This window comes from Macrobrachium nipponense, chromosome 39 (genome assembly GCF_015104395.2).
Source record: "Macrobrachium nipponense isolate FS-2020 chromosome 39, ASM1510439v2, whole genome shotgun sequence".
Classification (NCBI taxonomy): Eukaryota; Metazoa; Arthropoda; class Malacostraca; order Decapoda; family Palaemonidae; genus Macrobrachium; species Macrobrachium nipponense.
This window is the reverse complement of record NC_061099.1, coordinates 18,844,910-18,861,230: the sequence shown is the minus strand read 5'-3', so window position 1 is coordinate 18,861,230 and position 16,321 is coordinate 18,844,910. Positions and strand designations below refer to the sequence as shown.

General features: G+C 44.8%; 1 protein-coding gene across 4 annotated transcripts in view; it reads right to left on the bottom strand.

Moving 5' to 3' along the window:
* Positions 1-1,265: 1,265 nt before the first annotated feature.
* Positions 1,266-16,321, bottom strand: part of LOC135210172 (zinc phosphodiesterase ELAC protein 1-like) — a 109,647-nt gene continuing 94,591 nt past the window's right edge. For all 4 annotated transcript variants that reach the window (XM_064243001.1, XM_064243002.1, XM_064243003.1 and 1 more), the window contains exons 7-8: positions 12,223-12,406; positions 1,266-1,410 (exon numbers count right to left, since the gene is read on the bottom strand). In XM_064243001.1, coding sequence (XP_064099071.1) covers positions 1,279-1,410; positions 12,223-12,406 — 316 coding nt within the window. In that variant the 3' untranslated portion in view covers positions 1,266-1,278. The remainder of the gene's footprint in view (positions 1,411-12,222; positions 12,407-16,321) is intronic.

The window sequence follows — 16,321 nt, the reverse complement described above, 5'->3', positions numbered from 1 at the left end:
TACAGAATGGATAGTCATCTTTTGGCTAGTAGAAAGGATGCTTGTTTATGCCTTCCAACATGTTTGCAAGTCTGTGCCAAAGACAAACTTCTTTTTTTTTTTTAAGTATTTTCCTTTAGAGTAAAACCAAATGCTGTTATGATTTTCATAAGTGTATATCTGCCTGAATGGTAAGGATACCAGTAATAGCACTTTATAACAAGTGGCCATACATTCATCATCATATATACCATGTAGTTATATTTCTGTAAGGAATAAGTTTTTAATATACTGATTTTTCTAAAGGTTTTCTTTTTTACCCTAAACATCATACTGTACGAGAAATTTTCAGTATTTATATCAAAAGCACTTGATGGTTTATTGGCCTGATGAATTTTCACCACATTGTAGTAAAATTGGCTGTATCTGACTTATTGAACAGATCTGAAGAGACTTGGAATGTCTCATTTCCTTAATTTCCTAGGGGTTGTCTGAAGTATTTGTTCACTAGGAGAAAATTCAACTCGTTGGGATGTATCCATGTGTGCTTTTTGGGTCGAAGTGAAGGTCCTAAAAAGAGCATCAATATTACTCTCATTCAAGAATACAGTTAAGGATTTACCCAGGTATTTTCTCTGCCACTGACTAAAATAAATGGGGTAGTGCACCAGAATGTGCTCCACTATTACCAAGAATGCGGCTAGGTACATAGCATACAAGTAATTATGATTGAAAGTATGTATATCTAACACCATTTTTTTCAATTTCAAGCACGGAGTAACTTAAGACAGCCTGGTGCCTGGCTGTTTACTTAAATTTAATGAATCATAAATGCTATAAATAATAGGTAATAGGTAATAAAAATACTACATGCAAGCAAAATGGCCTTCACACTGGTGGTTATCAAATCAGCAACCCCTGTTTTGGCCATTAGACATTAGATAAGCGGCCAAAAAGTCTTAATAGACCTCACTTGATATTACATGTATGAGGCTGCTGTGAATAATTACACTTCTACTTACCCTGTAAGTAACATCTCTCTCAAGAAAACTTTATCCCTTTCAGGATAAAAAAAAAAAAAATGCCACTTCCCATCTAAATGCTCATTTAAAAATTTGGCTTTCATGACAGTTCTTGATCAAAACTTTATTAACCATCTGGTGCCCACCTGAACTGATATGCATGAAAAGCTTTATTTTAATTTTTCAGTAGAATTTGGGTACTGGCTCAGCTCACTACAACATATCTACTTATTTTTAAGCAACTACTTGTAAAGAAAAGACAGATAATTTGATATATTTATTTCATCACTTCTCTTGATGCAATGGGTAATTCATACGTAAACAGATCTTCAGTACATTTTACCTGGATTGATGTTCCTTCCACTGCTTCCAAAGCTTCCCGTTCCAAAACTGCTACCGTTTCTTCATCCTGGAAGACCAAAGGTTCTTCGTTATGGACAACAGCTAAATTTAAAGTTTACGAGAACACATGTTTTTACCTCTTTCTGGTAGAAGGTACTGTCTATAAAGTGCTTTGGATCTTTCCTAGATAGTGACCCATAAAAGTTTTTGTGGGTCGTTCTCTGGGACTAATTTTTCTTGGGGTAGTCATCTTGGATATTATAATCATTTTGTTTTTAAGGTAATCCCCAACAGGCTTGTACTAAACACGCTGCAAGGTGGATAAATACTGGCCCTCTGGGAGTCACTATCTTGGAAGGATCCAGTGCTTTGTTGGCAGAATAAAAAGGTTCTTTACATCTGCACTACAAATCTTTTACCTTCTGTTGCCACCACCTGACTAAATTTCAACTTCCATCTTGCACCGAATTATGCCCATAATGTAAGCCCGCCCTTAAAGTCTTAAAATGCGACTGATGTTTGAACTATACTACTACCAAGGTAATTTTCCATTTTCCTGATTTTCTTACATCCTGTATGCTGCATATTTCATACTGCAGCCTCTTGCTCAGATACAAATGTAATCTAGTAATTATTTTTAGGTGTAGTATTATGAAAAACTGGTGGGAATAACTAGCGGACATGGAGTATCGAGAGGAGAAAAGTGGTCGTGGAATGGATAGGTGCAAGAATCAATGAAAAGAAAATCAAAAGCATTTAAGGGCGCTGGACGGCTCGTGCCATTTTTCAAGTACAGGTCTCTGATATTCATACCACTTAAGTTGACTTGAGACGTCATGCCATTTTTCAAGTACACGACTCTGATATTCATACCACTTAATAAGGTGACTTGAGATGCAATGCCATTTATCAAGTACAGGTGTCTGATATTCATACCACTTAAAAAGGTGACTTGAGACATCTCCAAACTGCACATGATTTTTGCCCCTGATCTTCGGTTTTGTGAGCCAGTGCAATTAATCCCAAAAATAATTTTTCAAATTCTATCTCCTCCCTTGATACTTAATATTAAGACCTGGGATTACTAACATATATAGACCTGATGTAGACCTCCAATCAAATGAGTTTTTTCTAAGTAATTTTTTTGCTAGATATGAATTTTTTCATTATGGTAAAAAAAATACACCCTATAAATCAGGAAAAAAAATGTAAGAAAAAAAAAAATTAAACAAAAACTGGTAAAAGGGCTACATTTGATTGTTCTTTAATATTTTTTTAAGTTATATACCAAATTTCAATGCTATAGCTTTAAAACTATGGGAGAAGATAGACTTTGAAGGTCAATAAGTATAGTTTTGAGATACGGGCATTCAAAGTTTTTCTTTGTATTTTTACAAAGATAATGTTAATAAATAATTATTAAGAATTTTATATTCCTTTTTGGGTATTAATAAATCAAAACTTAATTATCAATTTAATCATAAATTAAAATCCCTCTGCTCAAAGATCATAGCTTTGGGGCACTGCATCAGGCGAGACGGGGCACTCTTTCTTACACAACACACACACTCCTTCACTATGATGATCTTCTGAACTCTAATTTATTAGTCAATTCTCTTCTTCTGTATATTAGCGAGATGTTTTCTTGTCTTTTCCTCTTTGGCATGATGAAAACCTTGCCAAAACAAAGAAAAAGACATAACAGCAAGCGAATGCCAGAGGTGAAACTCAAACGTGTACTCTCTTTCACGTTCCTGCTCGCACTGAAGGGTGTAAAGCTCAGTCTTACCGTCTTATGACTGGAATCTATGCAGATGCCATTACTCACAATTTGTTTGATGATAATTATCAAAATTTACGATAACAGAAGAAATACTACATTTTCTTGTATGGATCAATGTTTTTGGCTTAATGAGTTACTTTTACTAATTACCCTGTAACTATGAAAGTAAGAGGAATTTTAATAAAATATTTCGTATCCTCATTCTCCACTGTCATATGAAGCTCTATGAATTTGCTCAAAGAATTTTTTCATGATTTTGCAATTTTCGCCCTTTATTGGCCAGGAGGCACGCTTAAGGACTAGAAAGTTAGAAAGTAAGGCATGCACAGAGTGCAGAAGAAAGGTACCAAGAAGAGGAAAGAGATGCGAGGAGGAGGGTAGGTATGGGCTATGAGAACGCAGCAGCATGCAGTTTGCATGAAAAGAACTAATGAACAAGGAGAAGAGTTTAAAAGGATATTATAAGATTTCAAACTTGAGGATGAGCAGAGACAGGATGTGGGTAGATTGGGTGTCATCAAGGTATAGTGATGGAAACAAAATATATTGTATAGGGGGGAAGACATTCACAAGAGATGAGAGAGTATTTTGAACTGTTAAATATACTGAAAAAGAGAGAGAGGAGATGGGAAGCACAGAGGATGGAGGGACCAGTGAGGAAGATACAGGATATAGAAGTGAAGCACAGGGTGGAGGGACCAGTGAGGGAGATACAGGATACAGAAGTGAAGAGAGCATTAAGTAAAATGAAGAATGGTAAATCACCAGGTCCATCGGAGTTCGAAATTGAAATGCTCAAATTACTAGGTACAAAAGAGGAGAAATGGATGCTGGATTTATTAAGAGCTATTATGTGAAGAGGAAGAAATGCCAAGGCATTAGGAGGAGAGTCTAATAGTATATATATGTGTATATAAGCAGAAGGGAGATGTCATGGATTGTGGTAACTACAGGGGAATTGAACTAACAGAGCATGGATTGAAAGTTTTAAAAGTATTGGATGAGAGATTAAGAGTTTGTAAAGATCAGGAAACAGTAGTATGGATTCATGAGAGGAAGAAGGACAGTGGATGCCATCTTCATAGTAAGGCAGCTACAGGAAAAGAGGCTAGAGGGAAATCAGGAGCTCTATTGTGCATTCATATACCTAGAGAAAGCATGCGATAGAATCTCAAGAGAAGCGATGTTTTGGTGTTTAAGGAAAAGGAAAGTCCCAGAAAAGTTGGTTAAGCTGGTCAAGATGACATGTAAAAGAGCACACACAAAAGTGATAACAGTAGTTGGGGAAACAGAAAACTTTGAAGTTAGTGTTGGATTACACCAGGGGTCAGCATTAAGCCCATTTTTGTTTGCGCTGGTCATGGATGTGTTGAGTGAGGTGATCAGGAATGAAGAGCTATGGGAATTATTGTACGCCGATGATCTGGTGATTACTGCTGAAAGTTCCTTGTTGGACGAGTGGATTTCACGCTCAGCTACCAATCCAGAGGTCCGAAGTTCAATTCTTGACTCAGCCAATGCGGAACCAGAAAAATGTATTTCTTGTGATAGAAATTCAATTCTCGATATAATGTGGTTCGGATCCCACAATAAGCTGTAGGTCACGTTGCTAGGTAACCAATTGGTTCCTAACTACGTAAAAATATCTAATCCTTCGGGCCAGCCCTAGGAAAGCTGTTAATCAGCTCGGTGGTCTGGTAAAACTAAGATATACTTTATTTACTGCTGAAAATGAGGAGGACCTAAAGAGAAGGGTTGGAGAGTGACAGGAATCTTTAGAGAGGGGTGGCAAAAAGGTGTATATAAATAAAACAGGTTTTGCTGAGCAGTAGGGAAGATAAGAGACAGAATAGTAATACGAGAAAGAAAAGGCTTGATTATAAAACGGGCAGAAAAGTTTAAATACTTAGGATGTGAGGCTGAAGTTGGCAGTAGGATAAAAGCTGCATGGGGGGAAGTAGAGAGAGGTAGCTGGAGTGGTATGTGATAAGAAAATGCCAGTCAAGATATATATAACAGTGATAAGACCAGTGTTAATGTATGGAGCAGAAACATGGGCTCTGAGAAGGAAAGAGGAAGTAAAGCTTGAGATAACAGAAATGAGAATGCTGAGGTGGATTATGGGAATATTGCTGCTTGAGAGATTGGAAAATTATGAAATAAGAAGGGCATGCAGGCTTAGTAAAGATTACAGAGGTGATAAGAGAGTCACAATGAGACGGTATGGGCATGTGTTGACGACAGATGATGAGGAGGGAGTAAAGAGGGCTTGGGAGGAACCTGTTAGAGGAAGAAGATCAAGAGGGAGACATAGAATTAGATGGTGAGATAAAGTGAAGGAAGATATGGAGAGAAGAGGTTTGGTGGAGGATGATGCCTTTGATAGAAGGCAGTGGAGGAGGCGCATCAGACAACCAACCCCTTAATGTAGGGATAACAGTGGGAAAGATGATTAATATGAAAAACATTCACCACAAACTCATTACCTTTCAGTAATGAAAGTGCATCATGGTAAATCAGACACTTCACAAAAAAAAATATAGAATTTATGCCAAAGGTCTCCTTCAGCACAAACAGAAAATGACAGTTAAAAGGTTTGAAAGGTGTAAAAGGAGGAAAACCTTACAGTTGCACTATGAATCAATTGTTAGGCAATGGTTGAAAGTCAGATGGAAGAAAGAATATGAAAGGTGGTGTAGTAAAAGGTTCTGACTATCTTAAGGGTAGCATCTACAAAAGACTTCCCATCAAAATATCTCTTTTAAATTATTGTAAGGTAATGAGTTTGTGATGAAACAGACAAACTGTTTATACACAAAGCTAATATTTTTATAGACAAACCTATTTCCTCCCAATCCCTGCATACCTTGCAGTTGGTCTAGAGAACACAAACAATGGTAGGTCTACCACCAGATGGTGGCTGGAGCCTACAAGCCATGATTCTCAGCTGGAAACTGGAATCCTTCTTTTAAGGAATCCCAGATATTTTGCGTGAATGCACATAGGGTATTTTAAAGTATAGGGTTTGTACATGTACAAATACATTTTTAAACTGTATTTGTTCATACGTGAACAAACCCTCGGTCTTAACAATAGGATAATTTCTAGTGCCTAGCTGGATCCGGTAAAAAAGTAGATGAAAGCAAGGAATCTTGTGGTATCTGGCAATGCAAGCATAGATCGGGTGAAGAGTGGTCAAACCCCGAACATCTACGCCAGTCTTTCTTTACCGCCCTGGGACGAGAGTTGGGTTTTTCCTCTCTTGGCCTTTTTCCCGGTTTTTGCCCGTTTCGTTCCTTTAGTGTGTTTGTGTGTGTTTTTCCCTAATATTATGGCTTCTTCTGCTCCTTCTCGACGTCAGCGTTGGTGCCCCGGAATTCATGATTTCCATGTTCTCGTTTCTTGGCTTCGTCAGCGACAGACCCTCACATCCCTTGCAGTAGGTGCCGTTCCAATTTTTGTACAATTACGAATCCTTGTACGGAATGCCGGGCATGGCCTTTGGAGCAGTGGAGGAAGTTTTATGGTAATAGGGAACGTCGGAGAGTCTCTGCTCTTCCTTCTTGGGAGGGCTTTACTCCTATTCCCGATGTTTCGCCTTCCGCAGTAGTCAACCACCATAGTAGCGTTGCCCCTGCTTCTCCTTCCTTTTCTTCCATTGATTCGTCGATGGAAGTATCGGGAGGTCGCCAGGGTAATATTTGTAATGTAGCCTCCTCTTCTTCGGGAGTTTTTTCAGTTCCCGAGAAGGGTGAGGTTTTTTCATCATTCTCTTCTCTTCCAGAGTTGGAGGTGTCCAAAATGGCGCGATTTGGAAGATGCTTGGGCTAGGTGGTACCCCATCCTTAGGGGGGTTGTTAGAGCATTTTGAGGAGGCTCGCGCCCCCCTACCCAGTCCAGCCAGGCCACCCCACCCCCCTCCAGGCCTCGTCTCCACGGGAGGGAGCAGTCGGCCATCTTGTATTGCTCCGCCGGCTGCCGCCGCCTTGTCTCGGAGTGATGCTGCGTCAGCCCCATTGTTGTCGTCACGGGGGCCATCTTTGTACATTCCTCCACCAGTGGCGTCTCTTTCCCCCTTGCTCAGAGGGGAGGTCGTGACGTCACTCTCATCGATGACGTATCTTCCAGTCGCCTCCGAGCCGTCTCTCTAGACGTGACGTCATCTCTGCCGCCCAGTTCGAAACATCTCCCTTCCTTGTCTTCGGAGCCTTCTCTGGCACATCAGTCCGAGCTCATATGCCAGGCGGTGCTTCAGAGGCTGGACTCTGTTTTGTTTTAGATATGAAGTTGGCTGCCTTATCGGTTGGGAGGACTGGTAGGAAACGCATTGCTTCGTCCCCGCCTTCCGAGAAGAGTGCGCATAAGAAGCTGGTGCTGTCTCCCTCTCCCTCTTCCCCTTCTACGGCTCGTGGGCGTGTTGGCATTGGAAGGCTAAGGACCTTGCCCTTCCTTCGCCGCCGAGGGAGGAACACCACGGACGTGTTCCCGAGAGTGCTGTGGTTTCCGGCAGTGTTAGTGATGTGTGTTCTGCAGGGGTTGCTTCGCCGCCGAACCTAGTACGTGCAACCACCCCACCCCCCCCCACCCTGTCCTTGCACATCGCGAGCGTGTGGCAAACCTCCCCCGTCCCGTGCATGTGATGGTAGTGCCCCTCTTCTCCCAGGCCTATTCGTCGCCGTAAAGACCTGAAGGCGCCTGTCAAGAGGTTGAAGGAAGTGAGCACGGAGGTGGTGCAGCCGGAGTCTTTGCTTGCTTCCAAGTCTTCCGGGTTTGATTTTGGAACAGGTGAGGTCAGTGGCTCCGTCCTTATCTCCGCAAGACGCCTTAGCCTTGGAATCTACGGCGGCCTCCATGTTGCAGACGGTTTCTTGGCTGGACCTCTGGTCTGTGATGATTGCCAAGATAGCTTCTGACAGGTCCCCTGATGGGTTGGTGAGTGCCTCCTCGCTTGCCAGTCTTTTGCAATCCGGGAGCAAGGCATTTTCTTATTTGGCTCACCTCAGTGCCAATTTATGGGCTAACCTTCTTCTGGTTAGAAGGGACGCGGCTTTGTCTAGGAAGGAGAGGTCGCCCGACACCGAGTTTTTGGTCGCCTTGAGGAACGGTGACCTGTTAGAATCGCAATTTTTGTTTCCACGGACCGAACTCGACAATGCGATAGACCAACGTCGGGCTGACACTAAGGACCGTCTGGTCCACCAGGCTGAGTCTAAATCAGAGCCCCTCCCTCGGAGACATTTGGCCCCCCTCCTCCCCTGGTCCAGCAGCAATCGAGGAGATCGTCCCCTGGTAGGCCATCGAGGACCTCGAGTTTGCCAGGCCCTTCCCGTTCGTCACAGCCCAAGTCTCAGGATCAACGCCCCTTTCGCTCTCGTTCCTTTAAACCAAGAAGAGGCCCTAGGAGCAGAGGTCAAGGGGGCCGTTGGTAGGTTGGGTGCCTCTCCCTCTCCTGCGCCAACGGGTGGGGGGGGTGCCTGGCTGGCCATTGGCCAAGTGGCAGTGTTATGGGGAGGGGCGGAGAAAGTGGGTCGGGTAGATGTCCTTCGGGTGGGATACCTGTTGCCATTTGACTTCTCTCCTCCTCTGTCGGACAAGCTGCAGCTCAGGAAGACGTATCCCCCAGATTCTCTGAAGTTCTTGGCTCTTCAGGAGGAGGTGCAGAAGATGCTGGACAAGGATGTGATAGCGGAAGTAGTGCGTCCGTCCCCGGGGTTTTACAGTCACATCTTCTTGGTGCCCAGGAACCTCAGGAGGATGGAGGCCTGTGATTCGACTTATCCACCTTGAATCGCTTCATCAGAAAGACACGGTTCAAGATGGAGACACCGCGCTCAGTGTTGGCAGCCGTGAGGGAAGGCAACTTCATGCTGTTGATAGACTTGAAGGACGCATACTTCCAAATCCCTGTTAATCCCACGTCCAGGAAGTTCCTTCGCTTCTCTCTGGCGGGCAAGATCTTCGAGTTCAGTCTTGTGCTTCGGGTTGACCACAGCCCCTCAAGTGTTCACAAGGGACTTCTCTCTCGTGTCAAGTTGGGCCCATGTTCAGGGTATCCGTTTGCTGAGGTACCTCGACAATTGGTTGGTCTTGGCAGTTTCCAGGGAAAAGCTGCTGCAAGACAGGTATGGTCTTCTTCGGTTCTGCCTGGACCTGGGCATTTTAGTTAACCAGGAAAAGTCGAACCTCGTACCCACTCAAAGGATTCTCTACCTGGGCATGGTCATCGACACGACAGTGGCGAGAGTTTTCCCGTCGGATCAGAGATTGGAGAAGTTGCGGGCTGTGGCGTGCAACTTCCCCTCAAAGACGCATCAGTCAGCTCATCAGTGGCAGGTTCTTCTGGGAGTGCTATCTTCCCTGGAGAAGCTGGTCCCTCATGGGCGTCTTCATCTTTGGTCTCTGCGATGGAGACTGGGGGAATTCTGGTCTCCGGCGGGGGACTCTCCCCTGTTTATGGTCCCACTGTCTCTGAAAGTGAGAGAAGACCTTCGTTGATGGCTGGACGACCAGAATCTATTGAACGGCGTCCCTCTGCGCTCTTTCCCTCCGGACTTCCTTCTGTTCTTGGACGCCTCCCTTGCAGGTTGGGGCACGCACTTAGGCAGCCTCATCGCTTCAGGCATTTGGGGTTTAGAGGACAAGCAGCAGCATATCAACGTCTTGGAGTTGAAGGTGGCTTTCCTGGGTCTGAAGGAGTTTCGGGGGATCGTAGAGGGTCACTCTGTCGTTCTCATGTTGGACAACACCACGGTGGTAGCCTAAATGAACAAACAGGGAGGCCTAGTTTCTCAGCAGCTTCATGCCTTGACCGTCGAGCTTCACCAGTGGGCAATCAGCAATTCGGTAGAGCTTTCAGCCAGGTATATCCCAGGGAAACGGAACGTGGTCGCAGACAAACTCAGTCACCGGGATCAGATCTTAGGCACAGAGTGGTCCCTTCATCAAGTGGTGGCAGACAGGCTTTTCCAGATTTGGGGGAGACCCATGCTGGACCTTTTCGCGGACACGTTACAACAGGAAGCTGGAAGTGTTCTGTTCAGTGGTCCCAGATCCCTTGGCATTGGCAGAAGACACATTCCAACATCCCTGGGACAACCTGGAGGTGTATGCCTTCCCTCCGTTTGTTTGATCTGTCAGGTTCTGAACAGGCTGTTGGGTTCACAGGGTCTCAGAATGACTCTGGTGGCCCCTCTGTGGCCTCAGGCGGAATGGTTTCCAGATCTGCTATCGTTGTTGTCAGAGATTCCGAAGGAGATTCCGTCTTGGCGGCATCTCCTGTGTCAGCCCCATGCAGAAAGGTTCCACCAGTCAGTAGAATCCCTGTCTCGTCACGGTTGAAGGCTATCAACTATTTCCTCCGAGAGAGAGGCTTTTCTCAGAAGTCAGCTGGGCACATGTCCAGCAGTCTTAGGAAGTCAACCTCCGCAGTTTACCAAGGCAAATGGGCGATCTACTGTGATTGGTGTCGTAAAAGGGGTTTTTCTCCACTCACGACCTCTATTCAGCGAATAGCAGACTTTTTAACCTTCCTCAGAGACGAGAAGCGTTTGTCTGTGTCTGCTATTAGAGGCTACAGGGCGGCTCTGAGTTTGGTGTTATGCCTGAAGGGTATCGACATCTCTCTTCCTGGGAACTTTCCCTGCTAGTTAAGGGGTTTGAGCAGCCGTCTTCTCCTAGAGAGCTCAAGCCCCCAACGTGGGATATTTCCTTGGTGCTTAAGAGCTTGACTAAGAGCCCATATGAGCCCTTGCACTGCTCATCTGATAAGAACCTGACGCTTAAGACAGTTTTATTTTTGGCTTTGGCATCTTCCAAAAGGGTAGGAGAGCTCCACGGTCTGAGTTATGAGGTGAAGCACACCAGGGGTTGGAAGTCAGTGTCCTTCGAATTTGTTCTGGGGTTCGTGGCCAAGACCCAAAATCCCTCGGTGCATGATGACAGGTTCGCTTCGTTCTCCATTCCCTTACTGACTGACTTTGTGGATGGTAATGCTCAAGAGCTTTTGTTGTGCCCTGTCCGGGCCCTGCGTTACTATCTTAAAAGGACTCGGCACCTTAGACCAGGCTGCTGCAGGCTTTTTGTCAGACAGGCCGTACAAAGAAAGAGGTGTCTAAGAATATGTACTATCTCTTTTTGGATACAGGAAGTCATCAGATAGGCATACTTGACTCTTGATGATTCCATCGCCACGTCTGTGTAGGCTAGAGCACATGACGTTAGGGGTATTGGTCTTCTCTGGTTTTCAAAAAGAACTTGGCTGTACATAGAGTGCTGAGCGCTGGTACTTGGTTATGCCAGTCCACATTCACCTTTCTATCTTAAGGATGTTAACCACAGATCTATGGACACATTTTCCCTGGGTCCTGTGGTGGCTCCCCAACAGGTTGTGTAACTCATAGTTGCCCTTAACGGGGCACCTTTGTATCTTATCTAAGATGACTGTGTGGATGAGAGAATGAGTGAGCCAGCTGGCCTCCTTCTTTCTCTTGTACTTTCCCTTCTTCCTTCGAGCGGTTTAAGGAATTGAAACGTCATTTGCTGGACTGGTCTGATACAGGTGAGTGAGGTAGTCATACTGGTAGTGTGGTCGTGCAGTATTCAATATCTTACCCACTATTTAGTAGCATAGGCTCTGCTCCTGGGCAAGGAGGAGTTGGGAGTACTACAAACCCTAGTGCCCTGGTTTGTTTTTTGGAAAGTCACAGTTATACCTCCCTCCAAGTCTATCCTATTGTTAAGACCAAGGGTTTGTTTGTGTATGAACAAATGACAAATTTCCTAAGACAATTTGTATTTTTCATAGCTACAAACCTGAGGTCTTAACGTTATACTGCCCGCCTCTAGCCGCTCCTCTTTTTGTTAAGTCATCCTGAGTTGGGAAAGACTGGCGTAGATGTTCAGCATTTGACCACTCTTCACCCGATCTACGCTTTTTTACCAGATCCAGCTAGGCGCTAGAAATGATCCTATTGTTAAGACCTCAGGTTTGTAGCTATGAAAAATACTAATTGTCTTAGAAAATTTGTCATTATGTATTATAAAAGGCAACAGTTACCTTAAGCCTAAAATGAAACTTTAGACTAATATAATACCTACTTGACTGTCTTCATTAACCTGTCCATATCTTTGAGAGAAATGGTTGAGTAATAGAACCTTTGCATTTATTCTCTTAGCAAATTCAGCAGCTTGACCGGAAGTTGAGTGCCCATGTTCTGCAGCTTTCTCCTTCAGAGAATTGTCATAGGTTGCTTCGTGAATGAGAACATCACAGCCTCTGTCACTGCCAGCATTTAAGAATAACTCCTAAATTATATGATCATAGAATAATCATGATTACTATAGTATTCTAATGAACAATTCATCTGTATATATAAAGATAATGAATATATTTCTAAGACCTTATATGCGCAAAGTACTTTAGAAGAAACACATTTAAATAGTTAAATATATTATTTTTAATGAAATAACTACAGGCAATATGAATATGAAGCCTATTAATTTTAGAACATGCAATTTTATGTACATGTAATTTTATACCAAGGAGATAAAAATGTTATTGTTATAATACAATTAAGTTTGTTCATACTTACCTGGCAGATATATATATAGCTATATTATCCGAAGTCCGACAGAATTTCAAAACTCGCGGCACACGCAGTGGGCGGCCAGGTGGTAGTACCCATTCCCGCCGCTGGGAGGCGGATATCAGGAACCATTCCCATTTTCTATTCATATTTTCTCAGTGCCACTGTCTCCTGAGGGGAGGTGGGTTGGCACTTAATTATATATATCTGCCAGGTAAGTATGAACAAACTTAATTGTATTATAACAATAACATTTTGTTCATGAAACTTACCTGACAGATATATATATAGCTGAATCCCACCTTCGGATGGTGGGAAGAGACAGAATAGGATTTGTAGGAAACTTAAATTAAGTAGATGATGTACACCTTGGTTCCTCACCTGTTAGCAAAGTAGACTCTGTGATTACTGTCACTTAAGCCTGCTTGTCCTTAATCAGAGTTGCCAGCCAGGTGGAGACCTGTAGTGCTGGTGCGCTCTGGATGCTCTGTCAACGGGGACGTGACCTCAACGTGACAAGACCATCGAGCCATACATATGAGGGCAACGAAGCAACTGACCACCACCTGACCAACTATCCAAGACCCCCTGAACACTAAACTAAGAGATGGGAGGTCTTCACACAAGACTCACCACAACCAAAAAACACAACTAAAAACTAACCTAAACCTAACTAAGGGATAGGGAGAGAGCTACCTTCAGCCCCCAAGACTGTGTCTGCAGAAACGTATGGCCCAAGAGAACAACAGTCCTCGTATATCGTTCTCACATCTTCTTAAGTATGTGAGGCGAATACTGAATTGCTCCTCCAAAAGGTGGCGTCAAGGATGTCCTTGATCGACATGTTCCTTAGGAAGGCAAGCGAGGTTGCGACAGCTCTGACCTCGTGAGCTTTCACTCGCAAGAGGCTCAAATCGGTCTTCTGGTAAGACAAATGAGCCTCTTTTATCACGTCTCTCAGAAAGAAAGCCAAAGCATTCTTGGATAATGGTATATCGGGTCTTTTTACCGAACACCACAGATTATCTGAGGGACCTCGTACCTCCTTTGTCTTGCGAACATAAAACTTTAGAGCCCTGACAGGGCACAGGGCTCTCTCAGGTTCTTGGCCCACAAGGCTTGTCATACCCTTAATTTCGAAGCTCCTGGGCCAAGGGTTAGACGGGTTTTCATTTTTCGCTAAGAAAGTGGGACTCAAAGAGCAGACAGCATTGTCACCTTTGAAGCCCACCTGTTTACTAATGGCTTGAATTTTGCTAACTCTCTTCGCCGTCGCCAGAGCAGTTAGGAAAAGAGCCTTCTTCGTCAAGTTCCTAAGAGACACTGCATGGAGAGGCTCGAAAGGACTCGACATCAACAGTCTTAGAACTAAATCCAAGTTCCAAGAAGGAGGCCTCGCCTGAGGTATCTTGGTTGTCTCAAACGATCTCAAGAGATCGTGAAGATCTCTGTTGTCAGTAAGGTCTAGGCCTCTGTGTCGGAAGACTGCTGACAGCATACTTTTATATCCCTTGATGGTCGGGACTGCCAGCTTCTGCACATTCCTTAGGAATAGCAGGAAATCGGCTATCTGGCTCACAGAGGTAGTGGAAGAGGAAATTCCCTCCTTTCTACACCATGCCCTGAAGGAAGCCCAATTCGACTGGTAAACAGCTCTCGATGAAGCCCTCCTTGCGTTGGTGATCGCTTTCGCAGCTGCTTTAGAAAAACCTCTCGCTCTGGCCAACTTTTCGATAGTCTGAACGCAGTCAGACCCAGAGCGGAGAGGTTTCGGTGATATCTTGCGAAGTGGGGCTGTCTGAGTAGATCTTTCCTCCAGGGCAACGCCGCTAGTTCCTTCACATTGATGTGCCAGGACACCTGTTCCCCCCTCCAGGCACCTGACACTTCTTCCCCTCCCAGTGTTGCTCCCCATCCCGACACGGAGGCGTCGGAAAACAACACTAGGTCGGGGCTCAGAAGCTTTAGGGACAAACCCTCTCGAAACTTCCAAGGATCTAACCACCATCTTAGATGGTTTTTCACCGATTCGGTGATCATAAAGGTTGCATCCAGATCCTCTTTGACTCTCCATTCTTCTGCCAGGAAAAACTGGAGAGGCCTGAGGTGTAGTCTTCCCAGGGAAACAAACTTTTCCAGCGAGGAAATGGTCCCCAGCAGACTCATCCACTCCCTCGCCGAGCAAGTTTCCTTCCCCAGGAAGACTGAAACTCTCTCTAAGCCTTGCAGCTGTCGTTCCTGGGACGGAAACGCCCGAAAAGCCACTGAATCCATCTGAATCCCCAGATACACGATGGACTGTGTTGGGGTCAGATGCGACTTTTCGAGGTTGACCAGAAGTCCCAGGGACCTCGCCAAGGCTAACGTGAACTGAAGGTCCTTCAGACACCTTTCTTCTGACGATGCTCTGACAAGCCAATCGTCGAGATACAGGGATACTCTTATCCCTGCAGAATGTAACCATCTCGCTACGTTCTTCATGAGCATGGTAAATACCATCGGAGCCGTGCTTAAGCCGAAACAAAGGGCTCGGAATTGCCAAACTTTGTCTTTTAACACAAACCTCAGAAACTTTCTTGAAAGAGGGTGGATTGGAACGTGAAAGTATGCGTCCTGTAGGTCCAAGGACACCATCCAGTCGCCCGGTCTCAAGGCTCCTAAAACCGACTGAGGCGTTTCCATCTTGAATTTTTTCTTTTCTATGAAAAGATTCAGCCTGCTCACGTCCAAGACTGGACGCCACTCTGACGACTGCTTTGGTACCAGGAAAAGCCTGTTGTAATATCCTGGTGACCCCAGGTCTAAGACCTGTTCCACCGCTCTTTTCTCGATCATTTGATCTAAAAGATCGAAAAGAATCTGACGTTTCTCCCCTTGATATGACGGGGAAAGATCTCTGGGAGTTGTGGATAGAGGAGGAGGGTCCAAAAAGGGGATCTTGTACCCCTGTTCCACTATCTTGAGGGACCAAGCATCTGTATCTCTCTCTCTCCACGCCCCCGCAAAGACTTCAGCCTGGCTCCGACAGGCATCTGAAGGACTTGATTTTCACTTGGAAGATTTAGGCTTGAAAGAAGCTCTTCCTCTTGAAAGCCCTCTCCCTCGAGGAGCAGCTCTCGAGGGAGGAGCCCCACGAAAGGGTTTAACCTTCCTAGGTGGTCGTCCAAAAGAAGACGTAGTAGGGACTGCGGGACGTCTTGAAGACTGGGCCAAGAGGTCCTGGGTAGCCTCCTGTAAGCTCACTGCCAGGTCCTTTACCATAGTCTGGGGGAAGAGATGGTTCGAAAGAGGCGCAAAGAGAAGCTCCGCTTTCTGTGTTGTAGAAACAGATCTAGCCGTGAAGTTGCAGAACAGCGCTCTCTTCTTAAGAAAAGCAGTGCCGAAGTGAGACACTAACTCTTCCGAACCATCCCTGACGGCCTTGTCCATGCAGGATAACACATTGGACAGCTCCCCCAGACTTAACGAGTCAGGACTCCTAGATTGAAGATCTAGGACTCCCAAGCACCAGTCTAGAAAGTTAAAGACTTCAAGAGTCCTTAACAGTCCTTTCATGTGATGATCAATCTCCGTTGGCGTCCATGAAATCTTAGCAGTCGACAAAAGGGACC